Source organism: Hyla sarda (assembly GCF_029499605.1).
Source record: "Hyla sarda isolate aHylSar1 chromosome 1 unlocalized genomic scaffold, aHylSar1.hap1 SUPER_1_unloc_3, whole genome shotgun sequence".
NCBI lineage: Eukaryota > Metazoa > Chordata > Amphibia > Anura > Hylidae > Hyla > Hyla sarda.
In genome coordinates, this window is record NW_026607589.1 from 191,465 (window position 1) to 215,819 (window position 24,355).

Here is a 24,355-nt window from a genome sequence, read left to right on the forward strand (position 1 = left end):
ATGTGTAATGTACATGTAGCTGAACTGTATGTGTACACAGTAGAGCTGTATATGTGTAATGTACATGTAGCTGAGCTGTATGTGTACACAGTAGATATGTATATGTGTAATGTACATGTAGCTGAACTGTATGTGTACACAGTAGAGCTGTATATGTGTAATGTGCATGTAGATGAGCTGTATGTGTACACAGTAGAGTTGTATATGTGTAATGTACATGTAGCTGAGCTGTATGTGTACACAGTAGAGCTGTATATGTGTAATGTACATGTAGCTGAGCTGTATGTGTACACAGTAGAGCTGTATATGTGTAATGTGCATGTAGCTGAGCTGTATGTATACACAGTAGAGCTGTATATGTGTAATGTACATGTAGCTGAGCTGTATGTGTACACAGTAGAGCTGTATATGTGTAATGTACATGTAGCTGAGCTGTATGTGTACACAGTAGAGCTGTATATGTGTAATGTACATGTAGCTGAGCTGTATGTGTACACAGTAGAGCTGTATATGTGTAATGTACATGTAGCTGAGCTGTATGTGTGTAATGTGCATGTAGCTGAGCTGTATGTGTACACAGTAGAGCTGTATATGTGTAATGTACATGTAGCTGAGCTGTATGTGTACACAGTAGAGCTGTATATGTGTAATGTACATGTAGCTGAGCTGTATGTGTACACAGTAGAGCTGTATATATGTAATGTACATGTAGCTGAGCTGTATGTGTACACAGTAGATCTGTATATATGTAATGTGCATGTAGCTGAGCTGTATGTGTACACAGTAGAGCTGTATATGTGTAATGTGCATGTAGCTGAGCTGTATGTGTACACAGTAGAGCTGTATATGTGTAATGTGCATGTAGCTGAGCTGTATGTGTACCCAGTAGTGCTGTATATGTGTAATGTGCATGTAGCTGAGCTGTATGTGTACACAGTAGAGCTGTATATGTGTAATGTGCATGTAGCTGAGCTGTATGTGTACACAGTAGAGCTGTATATGTGTAATGTGCATGTAGCTGAGCTGTATGTGTACACAGTAGAGCTGTATATGTGTAATGTACATATAGCTGAGCTGTATTTGTACACAGTAGAGCTGTATATGTGTAATGTACATGTAGCTGAGCTGTATGTGTACACAGTAATGCTGTATATGTGTAATGTGCATGTAGCTGAGCTGTATGTGTACACAGTAGAGCTGTATATGTGTAATGTACATGTAGCTGAGCTGTATGTGTACACAGTAGTGCTGTATATGTGTAATGTACATGTAGCTGAGCTGTATGTGTACACAGTAGAGCTGTATATGTGTAATGTACATGTAGCTGAGCTGTATGTGTACACAGTAGAGCTGTATATGTGTAATGTACATGTAGCTGAGCTGTATGTGTACACAGTAGAGCTGTATATGTGTAATGTGCATGTAGCGGAGCTGTATGTGTACACAGTAGAGCTGTATATGTGTAATGTGCATGTAGCTGAGCTGTATGTGTACACAGTAGAGCTGTATATGTGTAATGTGCATGTAGCTGAGCTGTATGTGTACACAGTAGAGCTGTATATGTGTAATGTACATGTAGCTGAGCTGTGTGTGTACACAGTAGAGCTGTATATGTGTAATGTACATGTAGCTGAGCTGTATGTGTACACAGTAGAGCTGTATATGTGTAATGTGCATGTAGCTGAGCTGTATGTGTACACAGTAGAGCTGTATATGTGTAATGTACATGTAGCTGAGCTGTATGTGTACACAGTAGAGCTGTATATGTGTAATGTACATGTAGCTGAGCTGTATGTGTACAGTAGAGCTGTGTGTAATGTGTATGTAGCTGAGCTGTATGTGTACACAGTAGAGCTGTATATGTGTAATGTACATGTAGCTGAGCTGTATGTGTACACAGTAGAGCTGTATATGTGTAATGTACATGTAGCTGAGCTGTATGTGTACACAGTAGAGCTGTATATGTGTAATGTACATGTAGCTGGGCTGTATGTGTACACAGTAGAGCTGTATATGTGTAATGTGCATGTAGCTGAGCTGTATGTGTACACAGTAGAGCTGTATATGTGTAATGTACATGTAGCTGAGCTGTATGTGTACACAGTAGAGCTGTATATGTGTAATGTACATGTAGCTGAGCTGTATGTGTACACAGTAGAGCTGTATATGTGTAATGTACATGTAGCTGAGCTGTATGTGTACACAGTAGAGCTGTATATATGTAATGTACATGTAGCTGAGCTGTATGTGTACACAGTAGATCTGTATATATGTAATGTACATGTAGATGAGCTGTATGTGTACACAGTAGAGCTGTATATGTGTAATGTACATGTAGCTGAGCTGTATGTGTACACAGTAGAGCTGTATATGTGTAATGTACATGTAGCTGAGCAGTGTGTACACAGTAGAGCTGTATATGTGTAATGTGCATGTAGCTGAGCTGTATGTGTACACAGTAGAGCTGTATATGTGTAATGTGCATGTAGCTGAGCTGTATGTGTACACAGTAGAGCTGTATATGTGTAATGTGCATGTAGCTGAGCTGTATGTGTACACAGTAGAGCTGTATATGTGTAATGTGCATGTAGCTGAGCTGTATGTGTACCCAGTAGTGCTGTATATGTGTAATGTGCATGTAGCTGAGCTGTATGTGTACACAGTAGAGCTGTATATGTGTAATGTGCATGTAGCTGAGCTGTATGTGTACACAGTAGAGCTGTATATGTGTAATGTGCATGTAGCTGAGCTGTATGTGTACACAGTAGAGCTGTATATGTGTAATATACATATAGCTGAGCTGTATTTGTACACAGTAGAGCTGTATATGTGTAATGTACATGTAGCTGAGCTGTATGTGTACACAGTAATGCTGTATATGTGTAATGTGCATGTAGCTGAGCTGTATGTGTACACAGTAGAGCTGTATATGTGTAATGTACATGTAGCTGAGCTGTATGTGTACACAGTAGTGCTGTATATGTGTAATGTACATGTAGCTGAGCTGTATGTGTACACAGTAGAGCTGTATATGTGTAATGTGCATGTAGCTGAGCTGTATGTGTACACAGTAGAGCTGTATATGTGTAATGTACATGTAGCTGAACTGTATGTGTACACAGTAGAGCTGTATATGTGTAATGTACATGTAGCTGAGCTGTATGTGTACACAGTAGATATGTATATGTGTAATGTACATGTAGCTGAGCTGTATGTGTACACAGTAGATATGTATATGTGTAATGTACATGTAGCTGAACTGTATGTGTACACAGTAGAGCTGTATATGTGTAATGTGCATGTAGATGAGCTGTATGTGTACACAGTAGAGCTGTATATGTGTAATGTACATGTAGCTGAGCTGTATGTGTACACAGTAGAGCTGTATATGTGTAATGTACATGTAGCTGAGCTGTATGTGTACACAGTAGAGCTGTATATGTGTAATGTACATGTAGCTGAGCTGTATGTGTACACAGTAGAGCTGTATATGTGTAATGTACATGTAGCTGAGCTGTATGTGTACACAGTAGAGCTGTATATATGTAATGTACATGTAGCTGAGCTGTATGTGTACACAGTAGAGCTGTATATGTGTAATGTACATGTAGCTGAGCTGTATGTGTACACAGTAGAGCTGTATATGTGTAATGTACATGTAGCTGAGCTGTATGTGTACACAGTAGAGCTGTATATGTGTAATGTGCATGTAGCTGAGCTGTATGTGTACACAGTAGAGCTGTATATGTGTAATGTGCATGTAGCTGAGCTGTATGTGTACACAGTAGAGCTGTATATGTGTAATGTGCATGTAGCTGAGCTGTATGTGTACACAGTAGAGCTGTATATGTGTAATGTGCATGTAGCTGAGCTGTATGTGTACCCAGTAGTGCTGTATATGTGTAATGTGCATGTAGCTGAGCTGTATGTGTACACAGTAGAGCTGTATATGTGTAATGTGCATGTAGCTGAGCTGTATGTGTACACAGTAGAGCTGTATATGTGTAATGTACATGTAGCTGAGCTGTATGTGTACACAGTAGAGCTGTATATGTGTAATGTGCATGTAGCTGAGCTGTATGTGTACACAGTAGAGCTGTATATGTGTAATGTACATGTAGCTGAGCTGTATGTGTACACAGTAGTGCTGTATATGTGTAATGTACATGTAGCTGAGCTGTATGTGTACACAGTAGTGCTGTATATGTGTAATGTACATGTAGCTGAGCTGTATGTGTACACAGTAGAGCTGTATATGTGTAATGTAGCTGAGCTGTATGTGTACACAGTAGAGCTGTATATGTGTAATGTACATGTAGCTGAGCTGTATGTGTACACAGTAGAGCTGTATATGTGTAATGTACATGTAGCTGAGCTGTGTGTGTACACAGTAGAGCTGTATATGTGTAATGTACATGTAGCTGAGCTGTATGTGTACACAGTAGAGCTGTATATGTGTAATGTACATGTAGGTGAGCTGTATGTGTACACAGTAGAGCTGTATATGTGTAATGTACATGTAGCTGAGCTGTATGTGTACACAGTAGAGCTGTATATGTGTAATGTACATGTAGGTGAGCTGTATGTGTACACAGTAGAGCTGTATATGTGTAATGTACATGTAGCTGAGCTGTATGTGTACACAGTAGAGCTGTATATGTGTAATGTACATGTAGCTGAGCTGTATGTGTACACAGTAGAGCTGTATATGTGTAATGTACATGTAGCTGAGCTGTATGTGTACACAGTAGAGCTGTATATGTGTAATGTACATGTAGCTGAGCTGTATGTGTACACAGTAGAGCTGTATATGTGTAATGTACATGTAGCTGAGCTGTATGTGTACACAGTAGAGCTGTATATGTGTAATGTACATGTAGCTGAGCTGTATGTGTACACAGTAGAGCTGTATATGATGGTTATATACAGGTGGCGGTGACGTGTCTTGCGGCTGCACTTTATGATCATTAAGTATAATAACCTCCTTTTAGTTTAATACATTTTGCTGAGAAGCCGAGATCACTGCACATGTTGTAGACGCCAACATGTCTGTTTTTTTTTCTACTTGAATTTACTAAAATATCATGTTAAATGGTCACTCTCAATAAAACGAATATTTTTGCTATTGCATACCTTATTGTAAATAAAAAAAATCTGTTTAAAAAAAAATGACGTTTTTTATGTTTTTTTTTGTGTTTATAAAAGCTGCCACTAGGTGTCTCCCTACTTGTCCAGAGCACATTTTTCCCCATCTCATACACAGACTTTGGACTCCTGCTGGCCTGGCATAAGTCCAAACAAAGAAAGTGCAGCCTGGAGTGCTGAGGGGGCTGTGTTCAGCCTTAGCCAATCATAGCTCATCTCACGCTGAACTGAAGTTCTCCCCTGTATGGCTTCAGATGATGTCACGCCTGCTGGGGAACGCCCCTTCCCCGTCTGTGAATCTGACTGAGACTGAGAAGAAAATACAGAACAATATCACGGTAGAAAACTAAGAAATAATAAAAATAAAGGCCGGGGGTGGTTTATCATGATGGGGCAGTGACCTGGGAGGATTATAACATGTAACAAGTTAATGAGAGGTTCTCTTTAATGAAACCGCGCGGTCAATGGCGTAAACATAAAAAATACCAAAGTCCAGAATTGCTGATTTTTGGTCACTTCATAAACCACAAAAAATGATCATAATCGATCAATAATCCCCATGAAAACTATAGTGGTAATAAAATAGTACAGATCCCGGCACATCCGGCTCGTACATTCCTGTATACGGACAAATAAGAGTTATAGGGGTCAGAGGAGGACGATTCTAAGCCCAATCATGTCTGTACAAAACATTATACGTGTTTAACCCCTTAAGGACATAGTGTTTTTACGTTTTCTGCACTTTAGTTTTTTTGCTCATCACCTTTTAAAAATCATAACCCTTTAAATTTTCCACCTAAAAATCCATATGATGGCTTATTTTTTGCACCACCAATTCTACTTTGTAATGACGTCAGTCATTTTACCATAAAATCTACAGCGAAACGGGAAAAAAATAATCATTGCGTGACAAAACTGAAAGAAAAAAAAAACTACCATTTTGTAACTTTTTGGAGCTTCCGTTTCTAACCAGTAAATTTTTCGGTAAAAATGACACCTTATCTTTATTCTGTAGGTCCATACGATTAAAATGATCCCCTACTTATATAGGTTTGATGTTGTCAGACTTCTGGAAAAATCATAACTACATGCAGGAAAATTTTATATGTTTAAAATGTCATCTTCTGACCGCTATAACTTTTTTATATTCCCGCATTTGGGGCGGTATGAGGGCTCATTTTTTCGGACGTGATCTGAAGTTTTTATTGGTACCATTTTTGTTTTGATCTGACTCTTTGATCGCTTTTTTTATGGTTTAAAGTGACCAAAAATACGCTATTTTGGACTTTGGAATTTTTTCCGTGTACGCCATTGACCGTGCGGTTTAATTAATGATATACTTATATTGATCGGAGATTTAGTTACGCGGCGATACCACATATGTTTATTTTTATTTAAAAAAAAATTTTGGTAAAAAAAGGGGAAGGATTATTCATACTTTTATTAGGGAAGGGGTTAAATCACATTTATTAATACTTTTCACTTTTTTTTTTTTTGCAATGTCATAGCCCATAAGAGACTATAACATTGCACACACTGATTTCTCACACTGATCACTGCCATGCAAGAGCATGGCATTGATCAGTGTTATCGCCACTCGACTGCTCCTTCCTGGATGTCGGGCACAGAGCAGTCATTTGGCGATTGGACAGTGAGGAGGCAGGTAAGGATCCTCCTCGTGTCCTACAAGCTGTTCGGGATGCCGTGGCGGTCCAAAACAGCACCACTGCCTGGAAGGTTCCACTTTCACTTCAGACGCGACCATCAAAGTATCATCACGATCGGTTATGTCCGGTATTAGCCGCGGGTCCCGGACATTGATGGCCGCCGGCAACGACTCGATTTGATGTGGGGTCACCATGCGACCCTGCGTTATATCACGGGAGCCGCGTGGGATGTAAATATACGTCCTGTGTCGTTAAGGTCACAGCCAATTTTATTTTTGCATTTTAGTATCTTCCTCCTCGTCTTCCAATAATCATAACTCTTTTATTTCCATCCACAGATCCATATGAGGACTTGTTTTTTGGGAAACCAATTGTCCTTTGTAATGACATCACTAATTTTACCATAAAATGTATGACAGACCCCAAAAATTATTATTTGTGAGGTAATTAAAGAGAAAACCGCAGTTTTGTAAATTTTGAAAGGTTTTGTTTTCACACTGTACACTTTACGGTAAAAATTACATTTTCTTTATTCTGTGGGTCAATATGATTAAAATGATCCCCATGTTATATACTTTTCTATTATTCTACCGCTTTATAAAAATAGCATATTTTTTAAGTACAATTATTACGTTTAACTTGTTGGGACGCAGGGAGTACCTGTACGCCCTCCCTATTTCCGGTCACCGCCGCTTGTTGGGCAGTAATCGGAGGAGGATGACTGATGATATCTATTAGCAGCCATCCCGGCACATCGCTAGGGGGGTCCCAAGACCCCTTCCCCAAAATGTTAATCGCCGTGATTCGCCGGTCAATTCAAGGCCAATCAGGGTTTCTGATGACCCGATCGCCCAGAAAATATGAGTGCTGTCAGAGACATCACTGACCACCATGATGGATAGGAGTGAAGTGGCAGGGGTACTACCTCCTCCTATCCCCTGCCATTAGTCAGGGCTGACAGACCAATGGTAGGATGGTTAAAGTTAAGATCCCCCGCTCTGCCCACCAATGGAAGTCCGTGCAGAGTGGGGTGGGGGTAGTGGCTCGGAGGTGGGGACGACTGTGGAGACTGCGCACGACAGTGAAGATCATCTTTGGTGGCCTGCTAAAAGTTGCAAAACTACAACTCTCAGCATGCCCCGACAGCTGTTGGCTGTCTAGGCATGCTGGATGTTGTAGTTTTGCAATATCTGGAGGGCCACAGATTAAAGACCACTGTGCAGATGTTGCAAAACTACAACTCTCAGCATGCCCAGACAGTCCAGGCATCCTGGTAGTTGTTGTTCTGCACTAGCTGGAGGTACACGGGTTGGGAAACATTGAGTTAGAAAACAGATCCTAACTTAGTGTTTCCCGACCCGTGTGCCTACAGCTGTGTTCACAACTACAACTCTCAGCATGCATGGTCTGTCAGTACATGCTGGGAGCTGAGAGTAGTTTCTAAAATAGAAAAACATCTCATAAAATTGTCCAGGCATGCTGGGTGTTTTGCAACAGCTGGAGGCACCCTGTTTGGGAAACACTGCTGTATACCGATGCACAGACCTAGTCCTGCTTAAGTGGTGCAGCAAGTCACGCAGGCCGGGATGTAACAAGTTAAACTTTCCTGGCATACAGGTCCAAGCTTTAGGCTATAATCCCCACCATTTTCTGTAACAATAATGGCTGGAACATTAAACTGTGCACAAAAAGCCATTTCCCCATTACATTTATAGGAATTCTACAGGAAATATTTGCTCCTTTTGGGACAGATTTTTGAGCCTTTTTTGGGGCCTTTTCTATCCCAGAAATGGTGATAAAACATAGTGGGAAGATATTGGTATTGTGAAGCAGCCGGCATGGTTCTTAGTTGTGTAATGTGTCCAGTAGGGGGCGAGAGTCACACTGGGGAGATTTATCAAAACCCTTCAAGAGGAAACGTTACCCATAGCAACCAATCAGATCGCTTCTTTCATTGTTACCAAGGCCTCTGCAAAGTGAAAGAAGCCATCTGATTGGTTGCTATGGGCAACTGGGGAACTTTTCCTCTGGACGGGTTTTGATAACTGTGTTTGTGATTCCGTTTATACTCTTGGAAAGGACAAAAACGTAACGTTAGATGCTAAAACAGATTCTGCGCTTCACATTACTACAGGATCTTTTTACCATTGACTTACATTATAATACAATAAAATATGGTGTATAAATAATCTGTAATGGGAGAGGTTTATCGGACCCGTGTGGAGGAGGAGGGGATAAGTCGCCATGAAGACCAATCAGATCGCTACTTTCATTTTTCATAGGCCTTTATAAAGATGGGATATGCGGTCTGACTGGTCGCTGTGGGCGGCTGCTTCACTCTTCCTCTGCACCGGATTTGATGAATCTCTCCCAATGAGTCCATTCTAAAGAAAAATGGTAAATGGCGCCATTAAAACCTGTAGATGACAGCGCAACCCGCCCCACAAACAGCCCTGTTGAGGGAGCTCACCCTGTTTTGTGCTTTGGCTGCTTTAGGCCTGTTTTAAATGTTTTTAAGAACCTTGTCTGTCTTTTTGATTCATGTATTAATAAAGAGTACCTTTTTTTGATATTTATGGGTGTGCGCTGTTTTGCGTGTTTCTTTTTCTTTCTGGGAGCTTTATATTATTGCTATACCCAGTGGATTATTTACCCTGTTAGTGATCGGGGTCATATTCTACATCTGGATTAAGAAATATAAATCTACACGAGGAACAGTGGAGGGAGGTCCAATCGTCTCACACACTGGTGTCCCCCGCTGCGAATAATAAGATTACCCAACTCTACATTATTCATAGTTGCTATCTCACACCGATTAGACTGCATCGAATGGGTAGGACACAGAGTGACCAGTGCCACAGGTGTAGCTCTCCCAGGGCAGATTTTTGGCACCTTATTTGGTCTTGCCCATATGTGTGTTATTTTTGGAAGGAGGTCACATCCTTTCTCTCCTTATTATTAGGTAGAACTGTTCCACGTACACCCCTGTTTTGTCTGTTTGGTATTATTGATGAAGACAGTTGGCCTTATTTCACTAGAGTTTTGCTGAGAGAATCACTGTTCATGGCCCGTAAGGCCATAGCTTTGAGGTGGATGGATCCTAGACCTCCTAATGTGTCTATGTGGAAGAGATTGATAAACAATGTATTACCATTTGAACGCTTGGTATATAAACATAGGAAATGCGAAGCAAAGTTTGATAAGGTGTGGGGTGTGTGGTGCGCTTCTACTGATACTCTGTTTACAGCCCACGACTACTATACATCTAGGGACGCATTGCTGCCTCGCACTCCACCCTGAGACAATTGTTGACTGTTGTCTACCTGGGGACCCTCCCTTTGATCCCCCCCTCTATTCCTTCCCCTCTTCGTTCCATTTTTCCTTTTTAGTGCTTTCCCCTTCCCCCCTTTGGCCCTCCCTGTTTCCCCCTTCCCCTTTATACCCCTTTTTTTGTTTTGTTTAATCCTGCGCTAACTGATTCTTTCGTTTTCCTTACTCCCCCCGTCCAACCCCCCCCCCCATCTCTTTTTGTTTTGACAGTGGCAGTGGCTTGCGGATAGTGCCCATAGTGATTCCCATCTGATATATACGATACATTGGTTTTACTATGTCACGGAGCACTCCTACGTTTTATTTACACAGCACCTGACCGCTGTACTATGCTTTTATCCCGATATATATCATTGCCTCCCCTGCGTGGGAATTTTGTCGTGTGTAAACATGGCTTGTGCGGAGCCATATGTTTTGGTTTTACTGTTTTGTTATCTTTATTTCCTGTTTAATAAAACGAATTTAAAAAAAATATATATAAATCTACACAACATGACGACTTAGAAGAAGTTGTTGTAGAGAAACCAACCAATAAAAACCAATCTTCTGATGATGACAACTCAGAAGAAGAGAAGAGAAAGGCTGCGGCCTCGGAGGAGCCTGACACCGCACCACCAGCCAAGAAACCCAGGACAGAAGGCAAGTGTGATCAAAGTGGTGAAGATGAAGGTCCATCCCAGGATGAGCCCAATATCTACACACCACAGAACACCAAGGGCCTGTCTCCTGACCAAATGTCAGTGCTGCAAAGTCAAGGCTATGACGACATGCTGGACGATGAGATCATCAACATGGCTCAAGATCTCCTCCAAAGGCAATTCCCCGACTCCGATGACCTCCAGCCTGTGGCCGCTGTCCTCTTTCCCGGGTACGAGGTAACAAAAGATGCCGTTCAGATCCATAACGATTGGGAAAGAATGCATTGGCTAACCACCTGCTATAGAGATGGCAAGATCATGGTGGCCGACAGCATAAGAACCCACAATCTGTCACCTTCCATACGTGACCAGATAACAAACATATACAGTGGAGTGGTACACGAGCCCCTTAATCATCTGCACTTTCTGGACGTAGACCAGCAGAGTAATAACTACGACTGTGGAGTGTTTGCCATCGCTTTTGCTTATGAGTTGCTGGCAAAGGACGGAGACCCAGAGGTGACATATGACCACGCGGCAATAAGGGGACATCTCATAACGTGTCTACAGAACGGTATCATAACCAAATTTCCCACAAAGGAAAAGTAAGACCACCACCGCAATTACAGTGCTGACTGTCCATGGCCCAACTAAGAAGCACAGGACTTCATTTCATTTTAGTTGAGTTTAAGTGCTAGTGTGTGTCTTATAATAAATATATATAAACCTAAGAAACCTGTCATATTGTGGACTAAATATACATGAAAAAGGTAAAAGTGAAAATCATAGAATCAAAACATTCAACATCATTGATGACACGATCATAATACATATAATCCTAGAGTTCTATGAGCGGCTCTAGACTTTGTGAAAATTGAGTTGAGTGTGATATTGTGTGTATGTAGCACAGCTGAGTGTGTGTGTATGTAGCAGAGCAGAGTGTGTGAATGTGTATATAGCAGAGCTAAGTGTGTGAATGTGTATGTAGCAGAGCTGAGTGTGTGTATGCAGCAGAGTTATGTGTGATTGTGTGTGTGTGGCAGAGCTGAGTGTGTGAGTGTGTATATGCAGCAGAGTTGAGTGTGTGTAAGTAGCAAAACTGAGTGTGTGCATGTAGCAGAGCTGAGTGTGTGTATGCAGCAGAGTTGAGTGTGTGATTGTGTGTATGTAGCAGAGCTGAGTGTGTGAGTTTGTGTATCTAACAGAACTGAGTGTATGAGTGTGTGTATGTAGCAGAGCTGAGTGTGTAAGCAGTGTAAGTGTGTACTACATACACACTCCTATACACTGTACTACAGACACTAGGATGCAATGCTCTGCACATACCCCCATGGGTAAAGCAGTGTGTTTGTAGTACATATACACTGCTATACACATGGGGGGCTGCAGGGCATTTGCACCCTAGTGTTTGTACTACAGAGTCTGTACAACAGACATGGGTCAGGTGCAATGCTCTGCAGTCTGCACATACCCACATGTGTATAGGAGTGCTATATAAAAATTGTAAAGTAAAAAAAATAAAATGGAAATTAACCGCTCCCCCAATAAAAATTAGCTCCCCCTTTTCCTACTGCTATACAAAAAAAGTAAAAAACTAGTTTTTTCCGATTAATCGATGAAATAAGGATCCGGACTCATGCCTGTTCCATACTCTGCAGCCCCCAACTGATTTCAGTAGCTGGGGACCGCCGCTAATAGCCAGCATGTGGCGATCGCCGAGGCTGGCTATTGCTATTAACCCTTTAGATTGCCGCTGTCAAAACTGACAGTGGCATCCAGAGGGACATGTGAATTCACCCTAGTGGGCTAGTGGGCTGGAAATCCCCCCACAGCGTGATTGCAGGGGGGGGGGGCAATCCACTGTAGAGGTAGCCGGAGGGCTTACCTCTGCTTCCCTGGTGTCTGTGGCTCTGTCATTGACAGATCCTGGCTGGACCAGGCTCTATCAATGGATCGTAGAACACACAGATCAATAGGGTTCAGTAGAACTCTATTGATCTGTATGAGGAATCTAATTATTCCTCCTAAAAGTCTAATAAAGTGTAAAAAAAAAAAGTTTTAATAAAAGTTTAAAAGACATTAAACCCTTACATATTAAAAGTTCAAATCATCCCCCTTTTCCTACATAAAAAACATGTAAACATAATAAAAATAAACATATTTAGTATCACAGCATGCGTAATTGTATGAGCTATTAAAATATAACATTGTGTATCCCAGTATCCCATACGGTAAATGACATAAATGTAAACAAAATACCAAACCACAAAATCTCAATTTTTATAATATCCCAGAAAAAAAAGTTGAAATGCGATTAAAAAGTCAGATCCATACCAAAATGGTACAAAAAACTGATTATTGCACAAAAAATTTGCCCTCATACAGCCTGGTATGAAAGCTACAGGGGTCAAGAAATGGCAATTAAAAGAAATTGTAAAAAAGTTCTGATTTTTTTTTTTTTTATTAATAAAACATGACGGAAGCTCTACAGATCTGGTATTGGTGTAATCAGGCGACTAAAGTATCAAAATAACGTTACCTCAACCACAAGGTGAATGGTGTAGAAAAGGAAAACACCAAATCTGCAAAATTATCTTTTACTATTTCAATTTCACTTCACCGATTATCTATCTATATATATATATATATATATATATATATATATATATATATACACACACAAAAAGAGAAGGCCTGACTCACTGACTCCTCAACGCCCGGCCTAAACCCTTGGACCTAGAAAGCTGAATTTTTTCACAGGTGTTGTATTTAAGACGTAGACGAGGAATAAGAAAGAATTTTTCAAAATTCAACCCTTAAGGGGGTGAAAGTTTGTATGGAAGTTCGTCATTTTTGAAGCTAGAAGCAAGAAACTTTGTTTTTGGGCTAACAATTAGAGATAAAGAAGCACGTGTTTAAACGATTTCTAATATTCCACCCCTGAAGGGGTTAAACGGGGGTTCAAAGTTTGTATGAATTAAGATTAGGTTGAATGCACCATGCACGTGCTGCACCCAGACAGTATATAAGCCGCGCGAGAAGGCGGGTTCCCAATTCCATGGAACAGCAGACGTAATGTTTGGTAGAATTCGGGTTGTTTGGACGCCCGTAGACTTTACCCAGAGCGGCCTCATTACTATAGGATCGTAAAAAGTAGATCCATGTTACCCCAAATTTAACGAGAGCGAAGCCGCGGGCAAAAGCTAGTATATTTATATATATATCTTTGGTTCGGAGAATGTTCTTGAAAAATTAAAAGGTATCATTATAGTAGGTAGTTATGGTTATTATCGGGTGAGGAGGAAAGAACGAGAGCGTAAAAACGAAAATTGCCCGGACAAGTGGATCCTCAGGAGGGACAAGTAGATTTTGCTCCGTTTTAGTCCCGTGGACAAGTAGTTTTTTCATTAAATTTCCTCACCCCTGACCATATATAATACTCTTCTCCTACCATGTAAACTATAGTGATGACATCGCTGGATCGGTGACTACGTCCTAATAGAAAACTTTTATTAACAATTGGTAACAAGTTTGGAGATGCAGTATATGATATATGTATAAATGTCAGATATCCTATGTACATGGTGAATATATAGATGTGTTATCTGCATCATTTATTGCTCTGAATTGGCTTCTCTCCTGTAGGAATTCTTAGATGTCTAAGGTGTTGATTTCTCAATAAAACATTTCCCACATTATGAGCATGAATATGGCTTCTACCCTGTGTGAGTTTTCTGATGTTTAAGAAGATTTGATTGACAAGTAAAACATTTCTCACATTCTACACATACAAATGGCTTCTCTCCTGTGTGAGTTCTTTGATGTTGAATAAGACTTGTTTGATCAGTAAAACATTTCCCACATTCTGCACATGAAAAGGGCTTCACCCCTGTGTGAGTTCTTTGATGTTTAACAAGATCTGATTTCTGAGCAAAACATTTTCCACATTCTGAACAGGAAAATGGCTTCTCTCCTGTGTGAGTTCTTTGATGTACAACAAGATATGATTTCTTAGTAAAACATTTCTCACATTCTACACATGAAAATGGCTTCTCTCCTGTGTGAATTCGTTCATGATTAACAAAATTTGATTGCTGAGTAAAACATTTCCCACATTCTGAACATGAAAATGGCTTCTCCCCTGTGTGAGTTCTTTGATGTTTTATAAGAGCTGATTTCTGAGTATAACATTTTTCACATTCTGAACATGAAAAGGTTTGTTCCCCTGTGTGAGTTCTTTGATGTTGAACAAGATGTGATTTCCGGTTAAAACTTTTTTCACATTCTGAACATGAAAATGGCTTCTCTCCTGTATGAGTTCTTTGATGTACAACAAGATATGATTTCTTAATAAAACATTTATCACATTCTACACATGAAAATGGCTTCTCCCCTGTGTGAGTTCTTTGATGTTTTATAAGATCTGATTTCTGAGTACAACATTTTCCACATTCTGAACATGAAAATGTTTTTTCCCCTGTGTGAGTTCTTTGATGTTGAACAAGATGTGATTTCCGATTAAAACATTTTTCACATTCTGAACATGAAAATGGCTTCTCTCCTGTGTGAGTTCTTTGATGTACAACAAGAACTGATTTAAATATAAAACATTTCCCACATTCTGAGCATGAATATGGTTTCTTTCCTGTATGAGCTCGTTGATGTCCAACACCCCTTCTGTGACCTTTCTTTTGCTGAACATCCTGTGATGACTGAGAAGACAGGACCTGTATATAAGGATGAGATGACAGATCTTGGCTGTGAAGGGCTGAGGGTGTATCTGGGATAATGGAATGTTCTTCATATGTATCTTGTGTGATATCATCATCTGCTTTATAATCTGAAGATATAAGATTCTCCTCTGATCTCCAGGTACAATTATCTGGCAAGAATAAAACAGATTTTATCAGTATTAACCCTTTAACCCCTTAAGGACTCAGCCCATTTGGACCTTAAGGACTCAGACAATTTTATTTTTACGCTTTAGTTTTTTCCTCCTCCCCTTCAAAAAATCGTAACTCTTTGATATTTTCATCCACAGACTAGTATGAGGGCTTGTTTTTTGCGGGACCAGTTGTCCGTTGTAATGCCATCACTCACTTTACCATAAAATGTATGGCGCAACCAAAAAAAATACTATTTGTGTGGGGAAATTTAAAAGAAAACCGCAATTTTGCTAATTTTGGAAGGTTTTGTTTTCACGCCGTACAATTTATGGTAAAAATTACGTGTTCTTTATTCTCTGGGTCAATACGATTAAAATGATACCCATGATTATACACTTTTCTATTACTGTTGCACTTAAAAAAAAAAAATCGCAAACTTTTTAACCAAATTAGTACGTTTTAAATCCCCCTATTTTGAAGACCTATAACTTTTTAATTTTTCCCTGTAAGCGGCGTATGAGGGCTCATTTTTTGCGCCAGGATCTGTACTTTTTATTGATACCATAATTGCTTATATAAAACTTTTAATTACATTTTTTATACATTTTTTAGGATTAAAATGTTATTAAAAAAAAGCAGCTATTTTGGATTTTTTTTTTTTTTTTTACGTTCACGTCGTTCCCCGTACGGGATCATTAACATTTTATTTTATTGGTACGGATATTTACGCACGCGGCGATACCAGATATGTATATAAAATAATTTTTTTACACTTTTGGGGGGTAAAATAGGGAAAATGGGACAATTTACGTTTTTATTGGGGGAGGGGTTTTTCACATTTTTTTTACTTAATTTTTTTACACTCTTATAGTCCCCATAGGGGACTATTTATAGCAACCATTTGATTGCTAATTCTGTTCAGTGCTATGTATAGGACATAGCACTGATCAGTGTTATCGGTCATCTTCTGCTCTGGTCTGCGGGAAGGCAGATCAGAGCAGAAGACTCCCGGAAGGCAGCGGAGGCAGGTGAGGGGATCTCCGTCTGCCATGCAGGATGATCGGATCGCCGCGGCAGCGCTGCAGGCGATACGATCATCCTGTTAAGTGATCGCGATGCTGCATCTGAGGGGTTAATGGTGGATATCCGCGGGATCGCGGGTGTCCGCTATTACCGGCGGGTCCCTGGCTGCGATCCACAGCCGGGACCTGCCGCGCATGATGCCGGCATCGCTCTGATGCCCGGGGTTATGCTCAGAACGTAAATGTACGTCCTGGTGCGTTAAGTACCACATCACCAGGACGTACATTTACGTCCTGCATCGTTAAGGGGTTAATAACCCAGGAAATTTTAACTTTTGAATTTTCTTTTTTCCTCCTCTTCTAAGAGCCATAACTCTTATTTTCCCATGTACAGAGCCGTTTGGGAGCTTGTTTTTGTAGGACCGATCTTGCATTGTAATGACACCTACATTAACTGTGTGGTAAAATTATTCATCAGCTCAGTACGATCACAATGATATATTTCATTACACTTTAGTCCTAACAACAATTACAACAAAATTCATAGTATTTTTTTAATTACAACTTTAAATTTTTACACCCAAAAAATTTACATTTTTATTATTAGAGGGGGTTTATTTACATTTTTATTATTAGAGGGGGTTTATTTACATTTTAGTCCTCGTATGGGACTTGTATAAGTAATCATTCTATTGCTCATACAGATGAATGCAGTAAATGTGCACTGTATTGATTCATTACATCTGCGCTCTATTGATAGGAGTTTCAAATGTTTTTTCCTTTTTTTTAATATATGATGTGAGCAAAAATCGGCATTTTTGGCATTTGGCTTTTTTTTTTAAGATTAGGCTGTTGACTCTAGGGCATCAAAACATTAGATTTTAATAGTTTGGACAATTCCTTATTTGGGAATACCACATATGTTTATTATTATTATTATTTTTGTAAAATGGAAATAGAAGGGTGATATTATTTTTTATTAGGGGAGGGGCTTTTACACAATAGTAAATACATTTTTTGTTTTTTATTCCTCGTAGAGGACTTTTATACATAATCCTTAGGTTGTATTCACTGTAGAATATTATACCTATTACACATCATTATACAGCGACAAGACTTTCCTCCGCTGCTCCCCCGATGCCTCCAGTATCCCGCTCCACCCTCCGCAGTGTCCCTATTCCTTCTTCTTCTGGTTAATCCACCAAACTAAAGCTCAGCTAATCGTCGCCCTCAGTGATGTCCGACCTCGGCCGGTGGTCAGATGTGCGCAGTGTGATGGATTCAGTCACCAGGGGAAGAGGGGCAAATCCAATAAACCTACAGGTGGCGATGGGTCTGCAGAAATAGTTGTCTGAGCAGCAGTGCTGTGGAGTCGGTATAGAGGAGTCAGAGTCGGACGAAATTTTGGGTACCTGGAGTCGGAGTTGGCAAACAATGCACCTACTACTAACTATGAAAGAGGATCCGGCAGAGGCAATTCTGTTCCTTAGAACTCTACATTCAATTGATTTGCATTTAAAGGGGTACTCCGCCCCAGACATCTTATCTCCTATCCAAAGGATAGGGGATAAGATGTCAGATTGCCGGGGTCCCGCTGCTGGGGACCCCGGGGATCGCCGCTGCAGCACCCCGCTATCATTACTGCGCACAGCGAGATCGCTCTGCACATAATGACGGGCAATACAGGGGCCAGAGCATCATTACGTCACGGCTCCGCCCCTCCTGACATCACGGCCCGCCCCCGTCAATACAAGTCTATGGGGAGGGGGCGTGGCGGTTGTCACGCCCCCTGCCATAGACTTGCATTAAGGGGACGGGCCGTGATGTCATGAGGGGCGGAGCCGTGACGTAATGATGCTCTGGCCCCTGTATTGCCCGTCATTACGCACAGAGCGATCTCGCTGTGCACAGTAATGATAGCGGGGTGCCGCAGCAGCGATCTCCGGGGTCCCCAGCAGCGGGACCGCGGCGATCTGACATCTTATCCCCTATCCTTTGGAGATAAGATGTCTAGGGGCGGAGTACCCCTTTAAGCCTATAACTACATTTCAAGATTAATATAAACCATTTCTAGGTTTTACAGATCTTGTTTTAGGTTCATATAGAGAAGCTTTGTTTTTGTTCTAAAACAACCAAATAATGAGGTTTGTATATTTGAACTAGTAAAGTTCTTGTTCCTGATGTTTATGCCGACTGCTACTATCCAGCCACTTGATTAATTAAATTAATAATAAAAAAAATAAAAATAAAAACTTTGTTGTTTTCATTGTGTTTGTCTTTTGCTTAAACTGTTCAATACAGTAGACTGTTGGCTTCCCAGCCAGGAGTCCTGTGGTAATGACATGTCTGTCGCCTTTCTTTCCTTCCTGCAGTGTAGATGGTTGGTGGTTGAGACACAAGAAGCAGGAGGCAGACAGAACTGTAGCATATTAAATAGCCAGGGCCCAGCAGGGAAATGTGTTGCTGCTTGTTAATAATGCGGAGGAAGAGAGAGAACCCATCCTTCAAAGACTCCTTCTGTTATCTGGTACATTGCTCCATGTTGTGTATTGTGTTATCTGGTATATGTCTCCATGTTGTGTATTGTGTTATCTGGTACATGTCTCCATGTTGTGTATTGTGTTATCTGGTATATGTCTCCATGTTGTGTATTGTGTTATCTGGTACATGTCTCCATGTTGTGTATTGTGTTGTCTGGTATATGTCTCCATGTTGTGTATTGTGTTATCTGGTATATATCTCCATGTTGTGTATTGTGTTATCTGGTATATGTCTCCATGTTGTGTATTGTGTTATCCGGTATATGTCTCCATGTTGTGTATTGTGTTATCTGGTACATGTCTCCATGTTGTGTATTGTGTTATCCGGTATATGTCTCCATGTTGTGTATCGTGTTATCTGGTATATGTCTCCATGTTGTATATTGTGTTATCTGGTATATGTCTCCATGTTGTGTATTGTGTTATCTGGGATATGTCTCCATGTTGTGTATTGTGTTATCTGGTATATGTCTCCATGTTGTGTATTGTGTTATCTGGTATATGTCCCCATGTTGTGTATCCTGTTATCTGGTATATGTCTCCATGTTGTGTATAGTGTTATCTGGTATATGTCTCACATATTGTGTATTGTGTTATCTGGTATATGTCCCCATGTTGTGTATCCTGTTATCTGGTATATGTCTCCATGTTGTGTATTGTGTTATCTGGTATATGTCTCCATGTTGTGTATAGTGTTATCTGGTATATGTCTCCATGTTGTGTATTGTGTTATCTGGTATATGTCTCCATGTTGTGTATTGTGTTATCTGGTACATGTCTCACATATTGTGTATTGTGTTATCTGGTATATGTCTCCATGTTGTGTATTGTGTTATCTGATATATGTCTCCATGTTGTGTATTGTGTTATCTGGTATATGTCTCCATGTTGTGTATCGTGTTATCTGGTATATGTCTCCATGTTGTGTATTGTGTTATCTGGTATATGTCTCCATGTTGTGTATCGTGTTATCTGGTATATGTCTCCATGTTGTGTATTGAGTTATCTGGTATATGTCTCCATGTTGTGAATTGTGTTATCTGGTATATGTCTCCATGTTGTGTATTGTGTTATCTGGTATATGTCTCCATGTTGTGTATTGTGTTATCTGGTATATGTCTCCATGTTGTGTATTGTGTTATCTGGTATATGTCTCCATGTTGTGTATAGTGTTATCTGGTATATGTCTCACATGTTGTGTATTGTGTTATCTAGTATATGTCTCATTGTTTTCTATACTATTCTCTAGTTTAATATTAGTTAGCATTTTAGCTAAATGTAGGAAAGACTAACAGGACACAGAGCTTAAAGAATACACAAACAATTATTTTGGCCGGTGACTGAATAGAATCTGTGACCCTTCTCTATATTTAGTGGTCACTACTTACCTGGGTGGTTACTTGTAGAAATGTCCTCCTTATACTGCTCATCACGGCTCACATCTGTCTCTTCTTCTACTTTTACTATTATGTTTGGAGCGTTAATATAGATCAGATCTTTCCTTGTAGGAATGTCCTCCTTATACTGCTCATCACCGCTCACATCTGTCTCTGCTTCTTCTTCCTTTATATCTGTAGCATTAATATAGATCAGATCTTTCCCTGTAGGAATGTCCTCCTTATACTGCTCATCACCACTCACATTTGTCTTTTCTTTCTTTATGTCTGGAGCATTAATATAGATCAGATCTTTCTCTGTGGAAATGTCCTCCTTATACTGCTCATCACCACCCACATCTGTCTCTTCTTCTTTTATCTCTGTAGCATTAATGTGGATCAGATCTTTCTCTTTAGGAATATTTTCCTTATACTGCTCATCACCGCTCACATCTGTCTCATCTTCTTCCTTTATGTCTGTAGCATTATTATAGATCAGATCTTTCTCTGTAAGAATGTCCTCCTTATACTGCTCATCACCGCTCACATATGCCTCTAGAGCATTAATATTCTTCCGATCTTCTCCCTAATTCATAAAATGTAGAACAAATATTATAAAAGTCATCAGACAATAGAAAGAGTCACGTGGGATGTTATAGATGAGGAGACATGGAGGGTTAGGGGACTGACCACAAGAGCTTCACAGCCCTTCTACAGATCATAGGGAATATCTACATCTACCTGATCATCCTGTGGAAGAAGAGGGCGGGGACACCTCTCTGGTGCTGTTCTCTTACTGGATCTGACTGTAGGGAACACATACAGAGACTGAATTCATTCTTTACATACAAATAATGAGAGGACGTGTGTATATAGTCATGTCTATTACCTGGTGATGTGAGGGGCTGCTGATCCTCCATCATGACCTGATCCTTGTACTGATCCTTGTGTCCTTCTACATACTCCCACTCCTCCATGGAGAAATAGACCGCCACGTCCTGACACCTTATAGGAACCTGACACACAATGATACAGTCATCACCCCGACCCCTACAGTGGTGTTACTGTATAATGTCCCAGCATTCCCAGCAGTGTCACCTCTCCAGTCATCACCCCGACCCCTCCAGTGGTGTTACTGTATAATGTCCCAGCATTCCCAGCAGTGTCACCTCTCCAGTCATTACCAGACCCCTCCATTACTGTATAATGTCCCAGCAGTGTCACCTCTCCAGTCATCACCAGACCCCTCCATTACTGTATAATGTCCCAGCATTCCCAGCAGTGTCACCTCTCCAGTCATCACCAGACCCCTCCATTACTGTATAATGTCCCAGCAGTGTCACCTCTCCAGTCATCACCAGACCCCTCCATTACTGTATAATGTCCCAGCAGTGTCACCTCTCCAGTCATCACCAGATCCCTCCATTACTGTATAATGTCCCAGCAGTGTCACCTCTCCAGTCATCACAGACCCCTCAATTACTGTATAATGTCCCAGCAGTGTCACCTCTCCAGTCATCACCAGACCCCTCCATTACTGTATAATGTCCCAGCAGTGTCACCTCTCCAGTCATCACCAGACCCCTCCATTACTGTATAATGTCCCAGCAGTGTCACCTCTCCAGTCATCACCAGACCCCTCCATTACTGTATAATGTCCCAGCAGTGTCACCTCTCCAGTCATCACCAGACCCCTCCATTACTGTATAATGTCCCAGCAGTGTCACCTCTCTAGTCATCACCAGACCCCTCCATTACTGTATAATGTCCCAGCATTCCCAGCAGTGTCACCTCTCCAGTCATCACCAGACCCCTCCATTACTGTATAATGTCCCAGCAGTGTCACCTCTCCAGTCATCACCAGACCCCTCCATTACTGTATAATGTCCCAGCAGGGTCACCTCTCCAGTCATCACCAGACCCCTCCATTACTGTACAATGTCCCAGCAGTGTCACCTCTCCAGTCATCACCAGACCCCTCCATTACTGTATAATGTCCCAGCAGTGTCACCTCTCCAGTCATCACCAGACCCCTCCATTACTGTATAATGTCCCAGCAGTGTCACCTCTCCAGTCATCACCAGACCCCTCCATTACTGTATAATGTCCCAGCAGTGTCACCTCTCCAGTCATCACCAGACCCCTCCATTACTGTATAATGTCCCAGCAGTGTCACCTCTCCAGTCATCACCAGACCCCTCCATTACTGTATAATGTCCAGCAGGGTCACCTCTCCAGTCATCACCAGATCCCTCCATTACTGTATAATGTCCCAGCAGTGTCACCTCTCCAGTCATCACCAGACCCCTCCATTACTGTATAATGTCCCAGCAGGGTCACCTCTCCAGTCAGCAGCTCCATCATCTTATTGATGAGTTCTAGGATCTTCTGTTCATCCATTTCCTCATGTATCAGGGAGTGAGGTGGGGGCCCCGGGATTGGGCTCAGGGTTTCTCCCCATCCTTCACACACAGGGGCCCCACAGCGCCCACTAGAGGACTTGTTCACTACTGTGTAATCCTGTGTATGGAGAGACACATTAATATCACTACATACATTCCCAGAATCCCTCACCTCTCCAGTCATATCATCTGTTATTACATAGATAAGAATGAGGTCATGTGACATCACTCCCAGAATCCCTCACCTCTCCAGTCATATCCATCTGTTATTACATAGATAAGAATGAGGTCATGTGACATCACTCCCAGAATCCCTCACCTCTCCAGTCATATCCATCTGTTATTACATAGATAAGAATGAGGTCATGTGACATCACTCCCAGAATCCCTCACCTCTCCAGTCATATCCATCTGTTATTACATAGATAAGAATGAGGTCATGTGACATCACTCCCAGAATCCCTCACCTCTCCAGTCATATCCATCTGTTATTACATAGATAAGAATGAGGTCATGTGACATCACTCCCAGAATCCCTCACCTCTCCAGTCATATCATCTGTTATTACATAGATAAGAATGAGGTCATGTGACATCACTCCCAGAATCCCTCACCTCTCCAGTCATATCCATCTGTTATTACATAGATAAGAATGAGGTCATGTGACATCACTCCCAGAATCCCTCACCTCTCCAGTCATATCCATCTGTTATTACATAGATAAGAATGAGGTCATGTGACATCACTCCCAGAATCCCTCACCTCTCCAGTCATATCTATCTGTTATTACATAGTTATATATCACTGGGGAATTATTCTTCAATAAGAACACCCCTTTCCCCATGAGACTTCTCACTATCAGGGTGTATTGATAAAGATGCCCTTGAAGAGAGAAATTATGCTATATATATGAAGTTAAGGAACATCCAATAAGGCAGTGATGAAAAAATAATATATAACTTTTATTCTGATTCTTTTTCTAAAAATACGAGAATTAAAAAGTCCATAGCTAGCAGTATAGTTACATAGTTACATAGTTACATAGTTAGTATGGTTGAAAAAAGACATACGTCCATCAAGTCCAACCAGGGGATTGAAGGGAAGGATGTAAGGGGATAAGGGAAAGGGATGTAGTTTTATAATTCTGCATAAGCATTAATGTTATTTTGTTCCAGGAATGTATCTAACCCTGCTTTAAAGCTGTTAATTGTTCCTGCTGTGACCAGTTCCTGAGGTAGACCGTTCCATAAATTCACAGTCCTCACGGTAAAGAAGGCGTGCCGCCCCTTTAGACTAAACCTTTTCTTCTCCAGACGGAGGGAGTGCCCCCTCGTCCTTTGGGGGGGTTT

The 24,355-nt window shown here is 40.9% G+C and overlaps 3 protein-coding genes across 3 annotated transcripts in view; 2 read left to right on the forward strand and 1 right to left on the reverse strand.

The window, feature by feature from the left end:
* The window catches only part of LOC130298169 (oocyte zinc finger protein XlCOF7.1-like), a 34,847-nt gene extending 13,233 nt beyond the window's left edge, over positions 1 to 21,614 (reverse strand). The window contains exons 1-4 of the mRNA XM_056551081.1: positions 21,494 to 21,614; positions 21,346 to 21,410; positions 20,617 to 21,190; positions 14,520 to 15,662 (exon numbers count right to left, since the gene is read on the reverse strand). Of these exons, the coding sequence (XP_056407056.1) occupies positions 14,520 to 15,662; positions 20,617 to 21,190; positions 21,346 to 21,410; positions 21,494 to 21,581 (1,870 nt within the window). The 5' untranslated portion in view covers positions 21,582 to 21,614. The remainder of the gene's footprint in view (positions 1 to 14,519; positions 15,663 to 20,616; positions 21,191 to 21,345; positions 21,411 to 21,493) is intronic.
* The window catches only part of LOC130298162 (oocyte zinc finger protein XlCOF8.4-like), an 81,772-nt gene that overhangs the window by 41,066 nt on the left and 16,351 nt on the right, over positions 1 to 24,355 (forward strand). The window lies entirely within an intron of this gene.
* LOC130298167 (oocyte zinc finger protein XlCOF22-like) overlaps positions 1 to 24,355 on the forward strand; it is a 76,499-nt gene that overhangs the window by 33,838 nt on the left and 18,306 nt on the right. The window lies entirely within an intron of this gene.